This window comes from Bos javanicus, chromosome 15 (assembly GCF_032452875.1).
Source record: "Bos javanicus breed banteng chromosome 15, ARS-OSU_banteng_1.0, whole genome shotgun sequence".
In the NCBI taxonomy this organism is placed as follows: Eukaryota; Metazoa; Chordata; class Mammalia; order Artiodactyla; family Bovidae; genus Bos; species Bos javanicus.
Window position 1 is genome coordinate 78631153 of NC_083882.1, and position 21458 is coordinate 78652610.

General features: G+C 37.8%; 2 protein-coding genes across 2 annotated transcripts; both read left to right on the top strand.

Moving 5' to 3' along the window:
* The first annotated feature begins 506 nt into the window (after positions 1 to 506).
* Positions 507 to 1532, top strand: LOC133261425 (olfactory receptor 4C3D-like). The gene has a single exon (XM_061439907.1). It carries the CDS (start codon positions 537 to 539, stop codon positions 1461 to 1463), a length of 927 nt encoding a protein of 308 aa, XP_061295891.1. The 5' UTR covers positions 507 to 536; the 3' UTR covers positions 1464 to 1532.
* A 13479-nt stretch (positions 1533 to 15011) lies between these two features.
* On the top strand, positions 15012 to 15929 carry LOC133261426 (olfactory receptor 4A15-like). The gene has a single exon (XM_061439908.1). The coding sequence runs from the start codon at positions 15012 to 15014 to the stop codon at positions 15927 to 15929; it is 918 nt and encodes a 305-aa protein (XP_061295892.1).
* The last annotated feature ends 5529 nt before the right edge of the window (positions 15930 to 21458 follow it).

A 21458-nucleotide genomic window follows, 5' to 3' on the forward strand; every position in this document is an offset into this window, starting at 1 on the left:
GATACTTATTGATGGTGCCTTTCCTTCTACTTTAGAGCAGAGAATTCAAATGTAAATCCTCATGGAAGTGGGAAAAATTCTTAATTCTTTGAAACAATTGTAAACTTTAAAAGTTACATCTGAGAATTATAATTTGTAATCTCACAGACACAGAGGAAAACTCAGAAGCCTAGGACACTCTGATAGCTTTGCAGAGTCACATGAGTGAGAACCAGAATGAGAATCCAGATGTCATGTAGACAGCCCAGTGTTTTCTCAGCAAATTACACATAAAATATTGCTGTGGAGGTGTTTCACAGGGGACAGGGGCTAAGTGTCTGAAGAGATGGAAAGTATCATGGAGAAAATAAAGACTTGAAACAAGTACTGGGGCAGAAGTGCTGAGGAAATGCTCCACAGTTACAGTGAATAGATTGTTTTGTTTTGTTTTTTTTTTTTTTCTAATAAGTTTAGAACACAATCCTTTCATGATTAATAGGTATCATTCTTTATTCCTTTGTAGATAATTGAGGCCCCAGGAACGTGCTATTTTTTAAATGGATTTCTTCAGGCTTCCCAACAATGTGACGGAATTTGTTCTCCTGGGACTCACACAGAATCCACACTTGCAGAAAGTACTCTTCGTTGTCTTTCTGTTCATTTTCCTGTTCACTGTCCTGGCCAATCTTTTCATCGTCGTCACCGTCTCTCTCAGCCCCACGCTTTCCACTCCCATGTACTTCTTTCTCACCCATTTGTCCTTGTTAGATGCTTCCTTGACCTCTGTCAGCACCCCTAAAATGACTTTTGACCTGCTGCACCAGAGGAGAACCATCTCCTGGGGAGGCTGCCTGACTCAGCTCTTTATGGAGCACTTCCTGGGAGCATCAGAGGTCATCGTCCTCACCGTCATGGCCTATGACCGCTATGTGGCCATCTGCAAGCCTCTGCACTACACGACCATCATGCGACAGGGGCTCTGCCGGCTCCTGGTGGTGGTGGCCTGGATTGGGGGGATCCTGCATGCCACTGTGCAGATTCTTTTCACAGGAGACTTGACCTTCTGTGGTCCCAATGTCATCGATCACTTCATGTGTGATTTCTTCTCACTGTTGGAAATTTCCTGCAGCGACACCTACAGGCTTGGAATGGTGGTGGCAGCTAACACTGGGGGCATGGCCTCGCTCATTTTTCTTCTGCTTCTCATTTCCTACATAGTCATCCTGAGCTCCCTGAAATCCCATAGCTCTGAAGTACGACGCAAAGCCCTCTCTACATGTGGCTCCCACTTTACAGTAGTCATGCTCTTTTTTGGACCATGTATATTCACTTACACACGTCCTGTGGCCACTTACCCTGCAGATAAGTTGGTGACAGTGTTTTATGGAATCCTCACGCCCTTGTTAAATCCTATCATTTACACAGTGAGAAACACAGAAGTGAAAAATGCCATGAGGAGTTTGTTAAAGAAGAGAGTGACTTAAGCTGTTCACGATGCTAAGAGAATAATGATTTATATACATAGGGAAGATTATTTGTGTTGTAAGTTGTGGATGACAATGAAGAATTTTTTCCATCATGGACAAAAATATAAGGCCCAGAAATTAACATTTGTTGATTATTTAATATTGACTACACATGTTTTAGGCATTTTGGTAAGCTTCAATATATTTTCCTGAGGTTTCCATGTTTGTGTTATTAGATTCAGAATAAGCATTGGAAAAAACAACTATATACCCTTGGTTTGATGCTTGTAGAGTAAGTTTTTTCCATAATCTTAGCCATTTATCAAATTCTTCATATATGTTAATTGGGTTAAATTGACTTGTCCATAGAACTTTGATCTCAGAACTTCTTCCATTTTTGCTTCACCTGATGTAAAGCAAATAAGGGATAGAAATTCTTAGGTAGATATGTGGAGAAGGGGCAGCTGGAATTTTTTCTGTACTATGAACTAATCAAAAGGAAAGAATAACTCACTCTCTGTGTGTATTAGTCCCTCAGTCGAGTCCAACTCTCTGAGACCCCGTGGAATTTAGCCTGCCAAGCTCCTCCTCTGTCCATGGAATTTTCCAGGCAAGAATACTGGGGTTGGTTGCCATTTCTTCCGCCAATGTATCTTCCTGACCCAGGGACTGAATTCACGTCTCCTGTGTCTCCTACATTGAAGGCAGGTTTTTTTACCTCTGAGCCACTGGGGAGGACCAAATAATTCACTATCTCTAATTATTTTCTTAACAAAAAATAATTCAGAAAATTTGAAGGTATTCTTAATTTGCTCTGTTTTTTTAAAACACCTTTATGACACACATGTTTCTTTTTTGTGTATAAAGGAAATATTTTCATTTCCATACCACAACTTCAGGAACCATTTGAAACAAGGTACACAGCTTTTTATAAATGTTAACAAAAAAAAGCATATGGGTAGGTTCCAAAGCTATTGTTATGTAGGTCAGATACATATATTTACATTACATGAAGACTTTATTATCTATTAGGCACAAAGAGAAGCAAATAGAGATTTACTAACTAATTTACTGGACTCAAATCACATGTGTTTTCCCCTAAAGTATGTCAGGAATATTACACTGGAATACAGTTTCCTGTCAACAATTTCACCTACAAAATACCAATCCAGGTCTTTAAAGCTCAGTCTTACTCTCTTTCAAATGAAAGAGAGTTGTCTGTTTTATGTTTAGGGCTATAGATGAGAAAATGATCTGCAGTCTTAATGATTGACTCTGTCCTTCGAGTAGATGGTGTCAGTATGCTTCAGCCTTGTCTTATAGGTAACAACATACTTCTGCAGTGCAATTTAGTCTCTTTTGAAGGTTTGTTATGCCACTTCACTTTTACAAAGACCAACATGAGTATAGTAATGGTAACCTATAAAGAAAAAGAATCTGAACAAGTATATATACATACATACATCCTGATAGCTCAGCTGGTAAGGAATTCCCCTGATGCAGGTGACACCAGCTCAGTTCCAGGGCTGGGAAGATCCCCTGGAGAAGGGATAGGCTACCGACTCCAGTATTCATGGGCTTCCCTGGTGGCTCAGGTGGTAAAGAATCTGGCTGCAATACAGGAGACCTGAGTTCAATTCCTAGATCAGGAAGATCCCCTGCAGAAGGGGAATGGCTACCCGTTCCAGCACTTTTACCTGGAGAATCCCATGGACAGAGGAACCTGGCAGGCTATGATCCAGGGAATCTCAAAGATTTGGACACCACTGAGTGAGTAAACCTTCAGTTTCATTTTTCTTCAAGGATAGGATAAGTCTTGAGTAAATGTGGTTTCTACTCTAAGAGCAATGAGAGCATTTAAAGAGAAAAAAAAACTAAGGCCAATGATTATGTTTTAAGGGCTATACTAGAGGCTCAGTGGAGGAGTAAGATTAATGAAGCACAAATTATAAATTGTCAACAGGAAAACTTGGAAGGTATGAGAACTGAAAAAGGAAATGCAAGCAGTCTGGCATTCACAGCGGATGCAATTTTACTAGATTGTGAGTGAATTTAAAGCTCCTTTAGATCTTCCTTTACACAGCCTCAAAAATCTGTCCTGAGGATAAACTGCCATGTGACTATTTTTTATTCATTAAAAATCTATATTTAGGGAATAAGTGTGTTTCTCCTAAAAATCAGTGAAACATAATGTTTGGATCTGTTGTACAAACATATTTGGTTTAGTCTGGAATATCATTTGGTGAAAATGTTAGGTGTTAGTGAGGGAAGTGAGCCTACTACTGTTGAAGATAAACTGAGGCATACATCTTGACAGGTTCTTTAAATGCATTATTACTGTAGGAACAAGTATTGGTAAACAGATTTCTATCCATTTTATACAAGACAAAAGTGACTCAATAAGGTTAAGTAAGAATATGAAGTCTTTTAGAGTCTGCTTCCTCCACTCATCCCATTTCATGATGGGAAAATATCACTTTCCTACTTTCTCACTCCTTGTTGGGAAAATATCAAAACACAGGTCTGATCATTGGCCACACTGAAGACTGTCTTTGAGGCATTGTATTGTTCTTTGGAGGGGAGATTTCTTTCCTTCATCTCTCTGTTGGTCTCAGTTTCCCAGGTTTCTGACACACTCCTGATTCCATTTGTGTCAAGGAAAATCATCTGCTGATATCTTTTTGGTAGATGTATTATCCTTCATGGGCATCATGAAAAGTGGGATATAATAGGCTCAAGAAATGAAATTCAAGGCTGCATTTCAAAGGAAGGGACACTTGGGTAAAAGAGATGTCTAGAGGAGACACAAACAACCTACAGCAGCCAACGTCTGCTGACCTGAAGCTGCAGGCAGCACAGTGGAGGGACGTGGCCCCTGGGGAGACTTTCCGGACAGCGTACCTGGCGGATCCTGCAGCCTCTCCTTTCAGGAACCAGCACTGAGAGGCTGTGGCCCTGGCTGGCGACCTGATGGGCGGAACAGCGCTGCCCTGCTGTGTCTGTGTGGCGCTAGGAGTAGGTCTTGTACCACATCCCGCCTCCAGAGTCTCGCGTCTTCTTCCTGAGTGTGGTCTTCCGCGCCCTGTCCCCGTCTCCGCAGTGTCTGTCCTTCTGGGCCCCTAGGATGGGAACCTTGCCGTCCACAGTCTCACGTGCTCTCTTGCGCCTCTAGTTGGTTCTGGTTCTGGTTCCCCTGTGCTTTTCACTTCCCCTTGTTCACCGGGCCTTCAATCTCCTAACCTCTTTTCAACTCAGCTTCTGTCCACTCTCCTGGGATCTCAGCTCCCTCCTCGCCAGCCTGTACCTGTCTGTCCCTGACTTTGACCTATGCATCTATACTCTGGCCCTCGAGTTCTCCTGCTGTTCTAATGCCTGTGATTCACTTTCACTGAAAGGTTTTGTGGTCACCCCATTTCCCTATATCAGTCTCCCAATATAACTTCTTGTCCTTCTTCAGTAACATGACTCATTTATCCAATGTGAGATCTCAAAGAAGCTCAAGTACAGTGATTTACCTTTACCTATGTAATATATTCTTACTAATTTTACCTCTGCTGTGAATTAAATTGGGCTTCCCAGGTGGTGCAATGGAAAAGAATCCACTTGCTGATATAGGAGATGCAAGAAAGACTGTTCGATCCCTGGGTCAGAAAGATCGGGAAAAGGAAATGGCAACCCACTCCAGTATGCTTGCCTGGGAAATCTCATGGACAGAGGAGCCTGGCAGGCTACAGTCCATGGTGTCACAAAGAGTCAGACCCAACTGAGCAACTGAGCACAGTCATTGAAGTAATTGATATCCTGTTTGGCATGGGTAGCACCTTGAAGAACTATAGGTGCTATTTCCATAGAGCTTTTCCCTTTGTTATGCCATAGAGTTAACATTTATATTGATTCTGTATTTTGAAGCATTATTTGATTTGTTTAGTAGTTCTAACAGGTTTGGTGCAATTATTCGCATTTTCTATATGTAAGATTGTCTCCTCTGTACTCTGTTAAATGTGGCTACTTGCTCTTAGTAACATGCATATGAGGTTTATGCATGTCAGTGTGTTCATCAATAAGTTATTCATGTTATTGCTGAGTAATATTGCGACTTATGGATGTGCCACAGTTTATTTTTTCTCAGTTAACAGATATTTTGGCTGTTTCCAGCTATTTGAACTTATAATTAGAGTTGTTCTAAATATTCAGAACTGGACATGGAACAACAGACTGTTTCCAAGTACGAAAAGGAGTAGGTCAAGGCTGTATATTGTCACTCTGCTTATTTAACTTATATGCAGAGCACATCATGAGAAACGCTGGGCTGGAGGAAGCACAAGCTGGAATCAAGATTGCTGGGAGAAATATCAATAACCTCAGATATGTAGATGACACCACCGTTATGGCAGAAAGTGAAGAAGAATTATAGAGCCTCTTGATGAAAGAGAAAGTGGAGAGTGAAAAATGTTGGCTTTAAGCTCAACATTCAGAAAACTAAGATCATGGCATCCGGTTCCATCACTTTATGGCAAATAGATGGGGAAACAGTGGAAACAGTGGCTGACTTAATTTTACTGGGCTCTGAAATCACTGCAGATGATTTTTGCAGCCATGAAATTAAAAGACACTTACTCCTTGGAAGGAAAGTTATGACCAACCTAGACAGCATATTAAAAAGCAGAGACATTACTTTGCCAACAAGGTCCATCTAGTCAAAGCCAGGGTTTTTCCAGTAGTCACATATGGCTGTGAGAGTTGGACTATAAAGAAAGCTGAATGCTGAAGAATTGATGCTTTTGAAGAATGGTCATGTATGGATGTGAGAGTTGGACTGTGAAGAAGGCTGAGCACTTGATGCTTTTGAAGTGTGGTGTTGGAGCAGACTCTTGAGAGTCCCTTGGACTGCAAGGAGATCCAACCAGTCCATTCTGAAGGAGATCAGCCCTGAGATTTCTTTGGAAGGAATGATGCCAAAGCTGAAACTCCAGTACTTGGGCCACCTCATGCGAAGAGTTGACTCATTAGAAAAGACTCTGATGCTGGGAGGGATTGGGGGCAGGAGAAGAAGGGGTCGACAGAGGATGAGATGGTTGGATGGCATCACCGGCACAATGGACATGGGTTTGGGTGGATTCTGGGAGTTGGTGATAGACAGGGAGGCCTGGTGTGCTGTGATTCATGGGGTCACAAAGAGTTGGATACATCTGAGTGACTGAACTGAAGTGAACTAATAAGTCATTGAAAAGTGTTTCCTCTTGTTTTGTAGGTTAACTGCTTCTAAAATGTGAACTCAGCTCCTGTTCAGACTAGATGGAACCAAGGAACAGTATTTCTTAGTTCTCTTAGGCCTCACTCTTTCTTTTTATATTTTGACAATGGTGGGCCACCTGCACATCATCATGACTAAAACTCTCAGTAAGACCTTGAACTCATAGACATAAATGCATGGGGCTGTGGGTATGTGTTTTACCGCTGGTAGTGTCCTGGTTGGAGGTTTTCTGCACTCAGTAATGCAACTTAGCACTAATTATGGGTTCCCATTCTGTGGCCCCAAAGTCACTGATCACTTTATGTGCAACATGAACACTTATTGAAACTCAAATGTACTAACACCTATATTATTGGCCTCTTAGTACTGGCCAAAGGAGGACTGATCTGCACTATTGTGTTTCTGCTCTTATTGATCGCCTATGGAGTCATCCTGCACTCTCTGAAGAACCTGAGTCAGGAGGGAGGCAGAAAGCCCTTCACATCTGTGGTTCCCACATCACTGTGATTGTCTGCTTCTTTGTTCTGGTATTTTTATATAAGGAAGACCTGCTAAGACCTTCCCCATTAAAAATAATTGAGTGTATCTTATACAGTCATAATTCTCATACTGAGCTCATTAATCTGCAGTCTAAAAAATTCTGAAATGATTAATGCTATAAATAAGCTCTGGAGAGGAAAAAAAAGCAGACCAAGTTTTAAATTAGTGCATTATCCATTATGAAGTTAGTAAATTAGCCTTAGGGCCAATCTCCTTAGAATGTAAAAGTCTTCATAAATTTGATACATACTTTCCATTTCTTTAACAGATTAATGACAATTATAATTAAATTATATGTTCATGCTATTTATTAATAGCAATTCCCTGATGGTATGTAAACTGACTAACATCTAGTTTATCACTGAATCTTGAAAGGTAGCATACATTTAAACCAGGAAGTCAATAAATAATATGGCACAAATTAGTCAATGAAATTTTTATAGAGTTACTAATTTTAAATTAATTTGTGTTTACTTTTATTTTTTCTTATTTTTTTTATTGTTAGATTCTTATTTTTTACCTTCTTTCTATTTATTGTACTAGTTAAAATATATTGTGTGTATAGAGTGTTTTTTTCCTCACTTTCATTTGTATTCATATGAAAATTTAACATAATATTTATTTTAATTTTTTAAACAAAAAATTCTACTCTAATAATGGAATTAATGCAAATGAAATCATGTACAATAAAACTTATCCCCATCATAACCCAGATTCTTCCAGTCCTTTCAGATGCTATATTCGCTTTCTCAGATTGTTGCTCAAGTTATAATCTGCAAATACAGGCATATTTTCATTTATGTGTTTGTGTGTATACATTTTTCATTTTACTGCACAGCCTCCTGGAGATCTGTGCATGCCAGTTTACTTAGATCCTAACTCAGTCTAGTTAGTTCCTACTACTTAAGTCTTTCATGCAGCTGCACTAAAATTGATGCATCTGGTCATTTTCATGTTTTCTTCAGTTTTTTTTCAATGTTTAATAATTCTGTGATGAAGTTTTTAAGTTTTGTCTGTATGAGTTCCAAGAAATGGAATTGTTGAGTCAATTATTGTATGTATTTAAATTTTGATGTTTATAGTTATTGTCAGAATGTCATCTGTTTGGGCATCTTTTCACATGTTTCAAGGCATTTGTATGCCTTTTCCATGAACTGCTTATAAATTAACTTCATATATTTTCTTTGATTGCTGATCTTTTCCATTCAATTTGGATAGTGTGGCCACTTTAACAATATTTTTCTTTATTCCTCCAATTCATGAACATTGGGCATCCTTCTTTGTTCCTTTAATTTCTTTCATTGATGTCATATATTTTTCAGTTTAGCAGATTTTCACTTCCATTATTTACTTTATTCCTATGTATGTTATTCTTATTGATACTATTTTAAATGGGATTAGTTTCTTAATTTTCTCTTTATATATTTGACTGTTAAATATGTAAATGCAGCTCATTTTTGCAGGTTGATTTTGTACCCTGAAAATTTGTTGGGTTTATTTATTAGATCCAGCAATTTTGGTTCAGTTGTCTGTATTTTCTGTATAAAGATTATGCCTATTCTGATTTGAGATTTATGCACATCCTTGTGTTTATCAATAGTTTATTCATTTTATTGCTAATTAGCATTCCATTTTGTGGATGTATCACAGTCCTTTTAAGCTTTTCTTGGTTAAGAGGTATTTTGTGGATGCACTTTTTTTAAGCCCTGTTTTCACTATAAGCTAAAACTGATGATATGCATGTAAACCTTTGAAACGGCACAGGTTTCAGATTAATGATTATTTTTGAGGTACTAGATATAAGAATTAAGTGGTAGTGATTACCGAGAGATGGAAATTTAGTTGAGTTCCAAGTGTTTTCCTGTTTATTACTTTTAAAATGCTTCATGTTGTGGTACAGAAAGGGATACATCAAAAAAAAAATAAATCCCAATAGACTTTCTGAGTTGAAAATATGATGTTCAGGGTCTGAGGACACCAAGACAGCTAAATTTATGAGAGCAGAATACTGCAGAGGATACAACTATAGTTCTGGAGTCTTGAGAGGGTTGTGGGAGAGAGAGGGAGATTACTCATTATTCAAGTTTCATCAGAATACTGATATGTGCTTGCATTTGAGGAAAATACCTGAGGCTGGAGGGAAATTTACCCAGATGGATTACAAAGAGGGCTTGGAGCTCACATTGGGCCAGGAATAGTGTTTATTCTCACCAGCTGGGAAACCTCATCGTTCACAGGGACAGTGCAGTTGGTTGAATACTCAGAAAGATTTTACGTCAGTAGTGGGACATGATTAGTCCTAGATCGAGCACTTCTCAGGATGCTACTCAAAAACCATATTAACTAGCTAAAAAAAAATCCCCAAAGAAAGCACCCAAAGGAATCAAAATAAGAATTATGTTCAGGATTTTGTGTATTTACTAATGTGAGAAATTGATCCAATTATTTTCCTTGTGATGCCCTTGTTAAGGGTTATTCTGGGGGCATAAAATGCATTAGGAGGCACATTCATTTTCTCCCTTCTGTGAAAGTGTTAGTGTAAGGTTGGTACCATTTATGGATTAGCTGTTATAGAGCTGATTGATGAATGCCATGTGAGAATGACATTTTGAGGGGAAAGTAATTCTAAGCATTGATTTATTTAGATGTTAGACTATTCCAGCTTTTAGTTATTTGCTCTGATTAGAAAGTTGTCTCTTTCATAGCAGTGTTTCATTTTCTTTTCTTGGCAAGTATACTTCTGTGAATTCATTTATAATATCATTGTATCATCTTTTTAAGATCTCTAGAGTTGAGAGTGATGACTCTTTCTTCAATATTTGTTTAAAATCTACCATTTAAAACATTTTATTGATTTATTTTAAAATTTCATTTATATCAGTGCATCCAGTCTTAGTTCCGCCTGAGGGATGTCCGTTGTCTCACGCAGGATCATTCTTTGTAGCGTGTCAACTCTCTGAGCGCACAGGATCAGAATGCGGCAGGAACTTACTTGCTCCAAATCCACTGCAGGATTCTTGCCTGGAAAATCCCAGGGACAGAGGTGCCCTGTGGGCTACAGTCCATGGTGTCGAAAAGAGGTGTACATGACTGAGCGACTAGCACAAACACACATGTGGGGTCTTAGTTCCCCAACTAGGGATTGAACCCAAATCCCCTGCACTGTGAGGATTCCCTGGTGACACAGACAGTACAGAATCTGCCTGCAATGTGGGAGACCTGGGTTCCATCCCTGGGTGGGGAAGATTCCCTGGAGGAGGGCATGGCAACCCACTCCAGTATTCTTGTCTGGACAATCCCATGGACAGAGGGGTCTGGCAGGCTACAGTCCATGGGGTGGCAAAAAGTTGGACATGACTGAACGGCTAAGCACACAGCCCAGCACCATAGGGTGGATTATTAACTATTGGACCATCAGGGAATTTCCCCTCTCTTCAATCTAGATTCTGATAATTTTTTTCTTTTGTTTTTTTCTTTGTACATTTTGCTAGAAATGTATCAATTTATTTAAAGTTCAAAGACCTAATTATTGGTTTTAAATAGATTTGTTATTTTTAAAGAATTCCTCTTTAAATGATATCTGTGTTCTCAATACTGTTTCAAACTACAATGCTCTCTAGGTTTATTTTAATTTTTCTTTTCTAGTATTTTGAGACAATAGCTGAGTCCATTTCTAAAAATATTTATTGTTTTCTAATATTTGCATATAAAGAAAACTCTACATTTCTTTCTAAGCACTCTTTTAGTTGCATCCAGTTAATATATACATATTATATTTTCCTTTATGTGTGTGTTCAGTTCAGTTCAGTTTAGTCACTCAGTCGTGTCCAACTCTTTGCAACCCCATGAATCTCAGCATGCCAGGCCTCCCTGTCCATCACCAACTCCCAGAGTTCACTCAAAGTCAGCGTCCATCGAGTCACTGATGCCATCCAGCCATCTCATCCTCTGTCGTCCCCTTTTCTTCCTGCCCCCCATCCCTCCCAGCATCAGAGTCTTTTCCAATGAGTCAACTCTTCGCATGAGGTGGCCAAAGTACTGGAGCTTCAGCTTTAGCATCATTCCCTCCAAAGACTGGAAAAGGTCAGTTTTCATTCCAATCCCAAAGAAAGGCAATGCCAAAGAATGCTCAAACTACCTCACAGTTGCACTCATCTCATATGCTAGTAAAGTAATGCTCAAAATTCTCCAAGCCAGGCTTCAGCAATACGTGAACTTCCAGATGTTCAAGCTGGTTTTAGAAAAGGAAGAGGAACCAGAGATCAAATTGCCAACATCTGCTGGATCATGGAAAAAGCAAAAGAGTTCCAGAAAAACATCTATTTCTGCTTTATTGACTATGCCAAAGCCTTTGACTGTGTGGATCTCAATGAACTGGGGAAAATTCTGAAAGAGACGGGAATACCAGACCACCTGACCTGCCTCTTGAGAAACCTATATGTAGGTCAGGAAGCAACAGTTAGAAGTGGACATGGAACAACAGACTGGTTCCAAATAGGAAAAGGAGTACATCAAGGCTGTATATTGTCACCCTGCTTATTTAACTTCTATGCAGAGTACATCACGAGAAAGGGCTGGAAGAAGCACAAGCTGGAATCAAGATTGCCGGGAGAAATATCAATAACCTCAGATATGCAGATGACACACCCTTATGGCAGAAAGTGAAGAGGAACTAAAAAGCCTCTTGATGAAAGTGAAAGTGGAGAGTGAAAAAGTTGGCTTAAAGCTCACTATTCAGAAAATGAAGATCATGGCATCTGGTTCCATCACTTCATGGGAAATAGATGGGGAAACAGTGGAAACAGTGTCAGACTTTATTTTTTTGGGCTCCAAAATCACTGCAGATGGTGATTGCAGCCATGAAATTAAAAAACACTTACTCCTTGGAAGAAAAGTTATGTGTGTGTGTGTGTATATTATATATATATATATATATATAATTGTTTTTCTAGATATGTATGTTTGGTCATGTTTGAGTGTTTGTGACCCCATGGACCCATGGATTGTAGCCCACCAGCCCCTCTGTCCATGAGATTTCCCAGGCAACAATACTGGAGCAGGTTGCTATGTTTTAGTCCAGGGGATCTTCCTGACCCAGGGATCAAATCAGCATCTCTTGCAACTCTTGTACTGGGAGGTAAATTCTTTACCACTTGCACCACCTGGGAAGTCCCACTTTTTACATAGCTTTAATATAGATTATTTTATATAATGTGTATCATTATCTTTCTGTAAAAAATGTCTGAAAATTTACACAGGTAATTTTAGGTTTGTATTGCTTAATTGGTAAATGAAAAATGTTATATTTTTCTTTTATTTATAAGTATATATTTACATATATAGGTATATGCTTTATGATTTAAATCTTTAAAAATGTACAGCGACTTCTGTCACAGCTTAGGGTGTTTCTACTTTGGCAAAGGCCCTGTGAGCACTTTGAGTTAAATGGAATAATCCCACAAATGTTTCCTCTTTCACAATTTTAACACTAAAACACATTCTATCAACTTGTCTGTCTGAAATCATATGACAACTTTTATCTGTACTTGAAATAAACCTTAAATAACTTATTCTGAAGTTAACATTAATACTATTTGGAAATAAATTCAGATATTATCTTCAAAGACAAAGCTTAAACTTAAAACTATTTGCCTATTTTTAAGGTTTGATTTAAGATAGAAAGTTTTTACATATTTCATTTCTGCCCAGATTTGATTTTCCCTTTTGGTGATATGGTCTCAATTTATACTTTATGATTTTTCCCCCCAGAGGACAGGATTCTGCAAGTCCTGTTCCACATGGTGATTGTTTGGTACCATCTCTGGAGATAAAGACTCTACCCTCAAAATTATGATTAAAGTCCCAGTGAATTTAATTAGACAAAAATCACCCTTGGAGATGTACCTACTGAATGCCTCACCTGTCCGTACTGCAGTTAAATACAGACCGAGTGTGGACAGCCCTTTGCCTTTACCTGAGGAGTGATTGTCTGCAGCAGCAATCACATGACAGACTTCTACTAGAATTAAAATGATGGACTCAGAACATAATAAAGTGTGTATATGAAATTATCCCCATCCTTCAAGAAACCCAAAATTCAACAATGCTGTTTGAAGACAGGACAATATAAGTGAGAATCAAAATGTTGCAAAGTCCATTTCACTTTCGCTGGTATATACACAAGCAGCAGATTAAGTTTTTTCACTTTAAACAATCCTTATATAATTTGGAGTTTTCACTCTCTCTCTTTCTCTGATTAAAATGGTGATTTAACATTTGTTTGTTATTAGGACAAATTCTGATGGTAGTAAACATTTTGAGTTTCTTTTCACAATCTAGATTCAGAGTTCCTTAGGTGAGAGGACATTCATATTCATTTTGAAAATTCCAATAATTGACGAGTATTTTTTTTTCTGAATGTCTGAGATGAATTACATGTCCTGTAAGATTGACTCAAAATCCAGTGATGCTGAATGTACCTTGCTCATTATTTTGCCAGAGATGGCACCAGTGCATGAAGGACTAAAGAGATGGCACCAGAGCTCAGAACATGGATTGTAAACTTCCATCTTCTGCAGGTAACCCAGGAAGTGTATTCAGACACAAAATTCTTAACGAGGCTTTCTGTTTTATGAGTCCATTGGTGGAGTGAGAATTCAATCCTTTAAGAGTTTTCCTTTGTGATTTTCATAATCAGTCATGTTAGGATTCTTTCATGATTATTAAATATGTAAAAATTGATTCTATTCAGCAATACGCTTTTTGGATAATTTCATATTCTAATGATCTGAAATAAATTTACCTTCCAGAAAGTACTCTTAGAAATTAATTTCAAGGTTAATGATTTGAGAATATTTTCATTTCAGATATTTATATATCTGACCCTACTTTCAATTTTTATGTTCTCTAAACATAGCATATTAATCTGTTAAAATTAAATGATGAGGTATCATCTGTATATTTTGACTGATTGACTTCCAAGAACTCAAGCAAATACTGTACTAAGCAAGCTGGGACTTCAGGTCCTACTTTTTTATTCCCAGATTAGCTTCAGCATTCTATCATACGTTTGTTGGTCTAAATGACCAACAAAAGATAAAAATACGAAAATATGAAATATAAAAATATGAAAATGAGGCATTTTTCCTCTTTTTGTTGATATTTTAATTTATTTCATATTTTTATCTTTTGTTAGTTAACTGCTTACAGATCTTTACTTTCAATAATAACTCTGTGCATATCATCTAACATGCGTATCTTCAGACTTTTTTGTCTAGTGGTGTTTTGTTATACTTTCCTAAGTCCTTAAAATATTTGAAATTGTCAGATATATTTATTTGAGATTAACTGATTGGTTAAGAAGTTTCTTCCAACCCTAGAAGGAGGAAAGTCACCTCTTTCATAAAATGGACATTGAAACTTGCTTTACTTCTTTTTAAAACTTTAATTAGCTTTTATTTTTGTCAGATATTCGCTATATGTACAATTTAAAGTTTCTAGATAGAAAATTAGTTGCAGGACTTCACTTATTTGATATTCTTTTCCCACTTTTTTTTTTTTATTCACTTGCCTATCTATTAGTTTGTGGTCAAGGAAGATGATTTAATCAGCCTTCTATTATAATATCTGAAAGTACCCAAACATAATAAGCCACAAGGACTGTTTGTTGAATAAAAAGCAAATTATTGTAAGATTTTAGGAAGTCACTTTTAATAATTGTATTTATAGATAATGCTGTCCTGAATTCTGGAATAAGACATACAGAAGAACCTATGGAACAAAGGAAAAATGTAACTGAGTTTGTCCTCTTGGGGCTCACTCAGAGTGTCCAGGGGCAGGGAATTTTATTTGTCGTGTTCTTGCTCATCTACATCGTGACCATGGTGGGCAACCTACTCATTGTCCTGACTGTAGTACTCAGCCCAACATTGGATTCCCCTATGTACTTCTTTCTTGGCTACTTATCATTTATGGATGCTTTTTATTCTACTTCAATCACCCCAAATACAATTATAGACTTACTCTATGAGAAGAAAACCATTTCATTTCAAGCTTGCATGACCCAGCTTTTTACAGAGCATCTATTTAGTGGTGCTGAGGTTTTTCTCCTGGTTTTCATGGCCTATGACCGCTACCTGGCCATCTGCAAGCCCTTGCATTATTTGACAATCATGAATCGGAGAGTGTGTGTTCTGATGCTGCTATTGGCTTGGGTTGGTGGGTTTTTGCATGCTCTACTTCATATCATTTTCTTTTACAACCTTCCGTTCTGTGGCCCTAATGTCATTGACCACTTCGGGTGTGACACGTATCCTTTGTTAAAACTGGCCTGCACCGACACCCACATTACTGCCGTCACAGTGGTTGCCAACAATGGGGCGATCTGTGTGACCATTTTCACACTCTTACTCGTCTCCTACGGGGTCATTCTGCGCTCTTTGAAGAATCTCAGTCAGGAAGGGAAGCGTAAAGCCTTGTCCACCTGTGGCTCCCACATTACAGTGGTGGTCCTCTTCTTCGTGCCCTGTATTTTTACGTATGTGAGACCTCCTGTTACCTTACCCATTGATAAATGCTTCGCTGTGTTTTACACCATTGTCACCCCCATGCTGAACCCTCTAATCTATACTCTGAGAAATGGAGAGATGCAAAATGCCATGAAAAAGCTATGGATCAGAAGAAGAAAATGAAGCAGCTGCAAAATTTATTACTTATTTTCAACAAACAATTGCTCTTTCAATGAGCAAGGAAAGTCGTGTGTGTGTGTGTGTATGTGTGTGTGTATGTGTGTGTGTGTGTTTTACTGTAATAAATGTCTCCTCAGTTTAAATAACTTGGGTATGATGAAAAACGTTTATCATTTGAGTACTTCCAATCTACTTCTGCTCTATTGACTATGCCAAAGCCTTTGACTGAGTGAATCACAATAAACTGTGGAAAATTCTTCAGGAGATGGGAATACCAGACCACCTGACCTGCCTCTTGAGAAACATGTATGCAGGTCAGGAAGCAACAGTTAGAATTGGACATGGAACAACAGGCCAGTTCCAAATAGGAAAAGGAGTACGTCAAGGCTGTATATTGTCACCCTGTTTATTTAACTTGTATGCAGAGTACATCTTGAGAAATGCTGGGCTGGATGAAGCACAAGCTGGAATCAAGATTGCTGGGAGAAATATCAATAATATCAGATATGCAGATGACACCACCCTTATGGCAGAAAGTGAAAAATAATTAAAGGGCCTCTAAATGAAAGTGAAAGAGGAGAGTGAAAAAGTTGGCTTAAAATTCAACATTCAGAAAACTAAGATCATGGCCTCTGGTCCCATCACTTCATAGCATATAGATGGGGAAGCAGTGGAAACAGTGGCTGACTTTATTTTTATGGGCTCCAAAATCACTGCAGATGGTGATTGTAGCTATGAAATTGAAATACGCTTTCTTCTTGGAAGGAAAGTTATGACCAACCTAGACAGCATATTAAAAAGCAGAGATATTACTTTGCCAACATAGGTCCATCTAGTCAAGGCTATGGTTTTTCCAGTGGTCATGTATGAATGTGAGAGTTAGACTGTGAAGAATGTTGAGCACCAAAGAATTGATGCTTTTGAACTGTGGTGTTGGAGAAGACTCTGGAGAGTCCCTTGGATTGCAAGGAGATCCAACCAGTCTATCCTAAAGGAGATCAGTCCTGGGTGTTCATTGGAAGGTCTGATGTTGAAGCTGAAACTCCAATAATTTGGCCACATGATGCGAAGAGCTGTCTCATTTGAAAAGACCCTGATGCTGGGAAAGATTGAGGGCAGGAGGAAAGGGGATGATAGAGGATGAGATCGCTGGATTGCATCACTGAACCGATGGACATGGGTCTGGGTAAACTCCAGGAGTTGGTAATGGACAGGGAGGCCTGGCGTGTTGCGGTTCATGGGGTTCAAAGAGTCAGACACGACTGAGCGACTGAACTGAACTGAATGATCAAAATAAGCTTATAAAATTTTATTTTCCTAATGCAAAGTATATATTTAGTTTGAAATACATTTTTATGATTTCCACAGTTTTGGACGAAAATATATATATAGTTTGGTGGTATAAATTATCTCTATTAAAGTGATAGATTTATGTTCTATATGATGAGTTATGCTGCAGCTAATACTGCAACTTTTTTTTAATTAGGAAAAGGTTTTCTCATGTTTTTCTCTTCAAAAATATAATATTCTTCAGAATAGAGCTCATTACAGATTTCAGGAAAAATAATTTTTAAAATATGATTAAAAAATAGGTTTATTCCTCTATATACAAAGACATTCGATATTAATATTTGATGCAGATTTCTTATTTCTCTATCTGTGAGATCCTTTATACACATTATTTTATTTCTATTGTTTAGCACGTTAATGTTGAAGGTTTCAGTCATAATATTATTGAGGAGGTTATGTTTGTAAAAATAATCTGAAAGACTAAAGATTTTTACAGAAAAATAAACAAACCTTACTCAATATTCCAATTGGGTAATCATATTATTGCCTCATTTTTGTCAGCTTTGTTTGGAGTTACATTTTCATAAAGGTGGCTCATTCCACTTTCCAGATACTTTAGAAAACCTGGTGAGACCCCAGATACATTTTCAGTATCCTGGTCACCGTTTTTGCTTATATAACCTTTTGTAGAGACCCAGGCACATGGATCTCTCTCATATGTAAATTTAGCACAATCCATCATCCGTGCACTTTAAATATTTAGTTTGGAACTTGACACTAAATATTTGGAGTTATATCATTGTTAAGAAATATTCTGACAATATATACCATTATTATCTCTCTTATTAATATAATAGAGATTGCCAGGATATATTGTTTCATTTGACAGAAACAGTATTCATAAAATCCTCCTCTAAATCAGGCTTGAAACAAAATATTATCTGCCTCTAATATGGTCAGTGCATGTGATCAAAGAAGATTATCATTTTGCCTCTCTTGTTTACTCTGGTTTCATGAGGTGCTAAGGCTACGGGGTGATGAGTGCTTTTTACTAGTAAATCACACTGTGTGTGAAGCCGTACATCCTGATTTTAATCCCTATTACCTGAAGATTTCTCATATTATCTCAGTGAAAGTGCTAGTCCCTCAGTCGTGTCCGACGTTTTGCGACCCCATGGACTGGGATCCATGAGTAGCTTGCCAGGCTACTCTGTCCATGGAATTCTCCAGGCAAGAATACTGGAGTGGGTTGCCATTTCCTTCTTCAGGAGAACTTCCTGACTCAGGTATCAAACCCGTGTCTCCTGAATTACACACAGATTCTTTACTATCTGAGCCATCAGGGAAGCCCTTTATTATCTCAAAGTCTTCTCAAATAAAATACTAATCACCAAATAATAACAAGCATTTGGGTTTATCAGAACTTATGTAATTTACTTCTCCACTTTGGGATTTGCTATAGACTGAAAGTTTACTTCCCTCTCCAAAATCATAAGTTAAATCTTTTCTAGTGTGATAGTATTAGGAGGGGAGCCCTTTGGGTAATGGGTAGGTCATAAAAGTTTCACCCTGATGAGTGGGATTGATGCCCTTCTAAAGAAAGGTCAGAGAGTTCACTTAACTCTTTGGCATATGAGGACACAGGAAAAAAAAAAAAAAGGTTGTATGTGAACTAGGGACAGGACCTCACCAGATATGGAATCTGTCAGCACCTTAATCTTGGATTTCCTAGCCACCAAACCACTGAAAAAATAAATACCTATTGCTTAATCTTCTAGTCTATGATGTTCCATAACAACAGGCCATATGCAAAGTATACCAAGACATATGTTTAGTTAATTTTAAAACTTGTGTAGTTATTTCAAGTAATAAGATAAAAATGTTTGCTAGTTCTCTATGTTCCTTAGTCTATGAGCTTCCTGAAGTCAGGGACATTGTTCTAACTGCCTTTGTATTTTCTATTCCTTGCACAGTGTATGGGACCTAGAATCCACTCTATGGTTTTGTCAGTTATCAGAATTATTGATCTATTGGAGTGAGAATCTTTACTGAAAGCTTTTTACATTAAATATACTCAAAAATATTACTATTCTTTGACATCTCTTACAATCATTTATTCTGTTGTTTATGTTAAATTTTAAGTGTTTTATAGATAGCTCTTATTTTCATACTTTTCCTTTTTATTTCTTCTATCACATTACTTTTGAAAAGTTTCATTTCCTAGGAATTATTTTAAAGTTTTAACCTCTTTTTTTTTTAAAAAAAAAAGAAACATGGATGGACCGAGAGAGTATCATACCAAAGTAAGTCAGAAAAAGAAAGACAAGTAGCATCCAATCTCATTCATATGTGGAATCTAAACTATAACACAGATACAATTTTCTACAGAATAGAAAGGGACTAAAGACACAGAAAACTGACTTGTGGTTGCCAGGGGGTTATTCGGGGAGAGGGATGGATTGAGAATTTAGGATTAGCAGATGGAGGTTATTATGTATGCATTGTGTAGGAAACAAGGTCCTACTGTATAGCACAGGGAACAATATCCAATGTCCTGTGATAAAGCAATAAAACACCATATAAGACATGCAAAAAGGAGTGTGTGTGTGTGTATATATATATATATATATATATATATATGTATAACTGAGTCACTTTGCTGTGTAGCAAAAACTAAAGCATTGTAAACTACCCTTCAATAGAAGAAATAAAAATTCAATTATTCATTAACAATCTAGAATTTACTTTTATTTGTGATAGGGAAATATTTAAGCCTATTTTTCCCCAACAGGCAAAATAATCTATCAACATAATCATTAATTTCAGTTTATTTGACAATGTTCTTTTTACTATGTGAGGTATTACACCATCGAGAAGGCTGAATTCTGAGGAACTTGCTCTTCCTCATCACTCTCCTCCTTTGCTACCTTCTCCTCCTGCTCTAAACAGTAGGCTCATTTTGAACAGTTTGCAAACTTCCCGTAAAAGTATATGAGGGATGGTACGGGGAGGGAGGTGGGAAGAGGGTTCAGGATGGGGAACACGTGTATACCTGTGGTGGATTCATGTTGATACATGGCAAAACCAACACAATATTGTAAAGTTAAAAAATAAAATCAAATCAAAACTGAAAAAAAGTATATTTAACTTGTCATGACACTATATATTTATTTTGATGAAAATTACATGTTTTAATATTATATTTTCTCATCCAGAATAAGACACATATCGTAAAGTATTCACTGATGTCTCAACAAAAATTTATAAGTATCTCCATAGAGTGTATACAAATCTTGTCTTTTTGTTCTCTTATAGAAAAGGATGACTCTCTTATTTGCATTTGATTTACTGACACATTTTCAATGAACAGCTCAGAGAAGAGTCAGTGTCTTTTTCTGGTGTGACTTATAGCTCATTTCTAAAGGTCACAGCTATATCAGTCAGTTCAGGTCAGTCACTCAGTCATGTCCGACTCTTTGTAACCTCCACGGATTGCAGCAGCCCAGGATTCCCTGTCCATCAACAACTCATGGAGTTTACTCAGACTCATGTCCATTGAGTCAGTGATGCCATCCAACCATCTCATCCTCTGTCGTCCCCTTCTCTGACTTCAATCTTTCCCGGCATCAGTGTCTTTTCTGATGAGTCAGTTTTTCACCTCAAGTGGCCAGAGTATTGGAGTTTCATCTTGAGTGTCAGTCCTTCCAATGAATATTCAGGTCTGAAGTCCTTGAGGATTGACTGGTTTGATCTCCTTACAGCCCAAAGGCCTCTCAAGAGTCTTCTCCAACACCACAGTTCAAAAGCATCAATTCTTTGGCACTCAGTTTTCTGTATAGTCCAACCCTACATTCATACATGACCACTGGAAAAACTGTAGCTTAGACTAGTAATGTCTAAGAAAGTACTGTCTTAGAAAGTAATGTCTCTGCTTTTCAATATGCTGTCTAGGTTGGTCATAGCTTTTCTTCCAAGGAGCAAGCGTCTTTTAATTTCATGGCTGCAGTCACCATCTGCAGTGATTTTGAAGTTCCCCAAAATAAAGTCTGACACTGTTTCCACTGTTTCCTCATCTATTTGCCATGAAGTGATGGGACCAGATGCCATGGTCTTAGTTTTCTGAATGTTGAGTTTTAAGCTAACTTTTTCACTCTTCTCTTTCATTGAGAAGCTCTTTAGTTCTTTGCATTCTGCCATAAGTATGGTGTCATCTGAGTATCTGAGGTTATTGATATTTCTCCC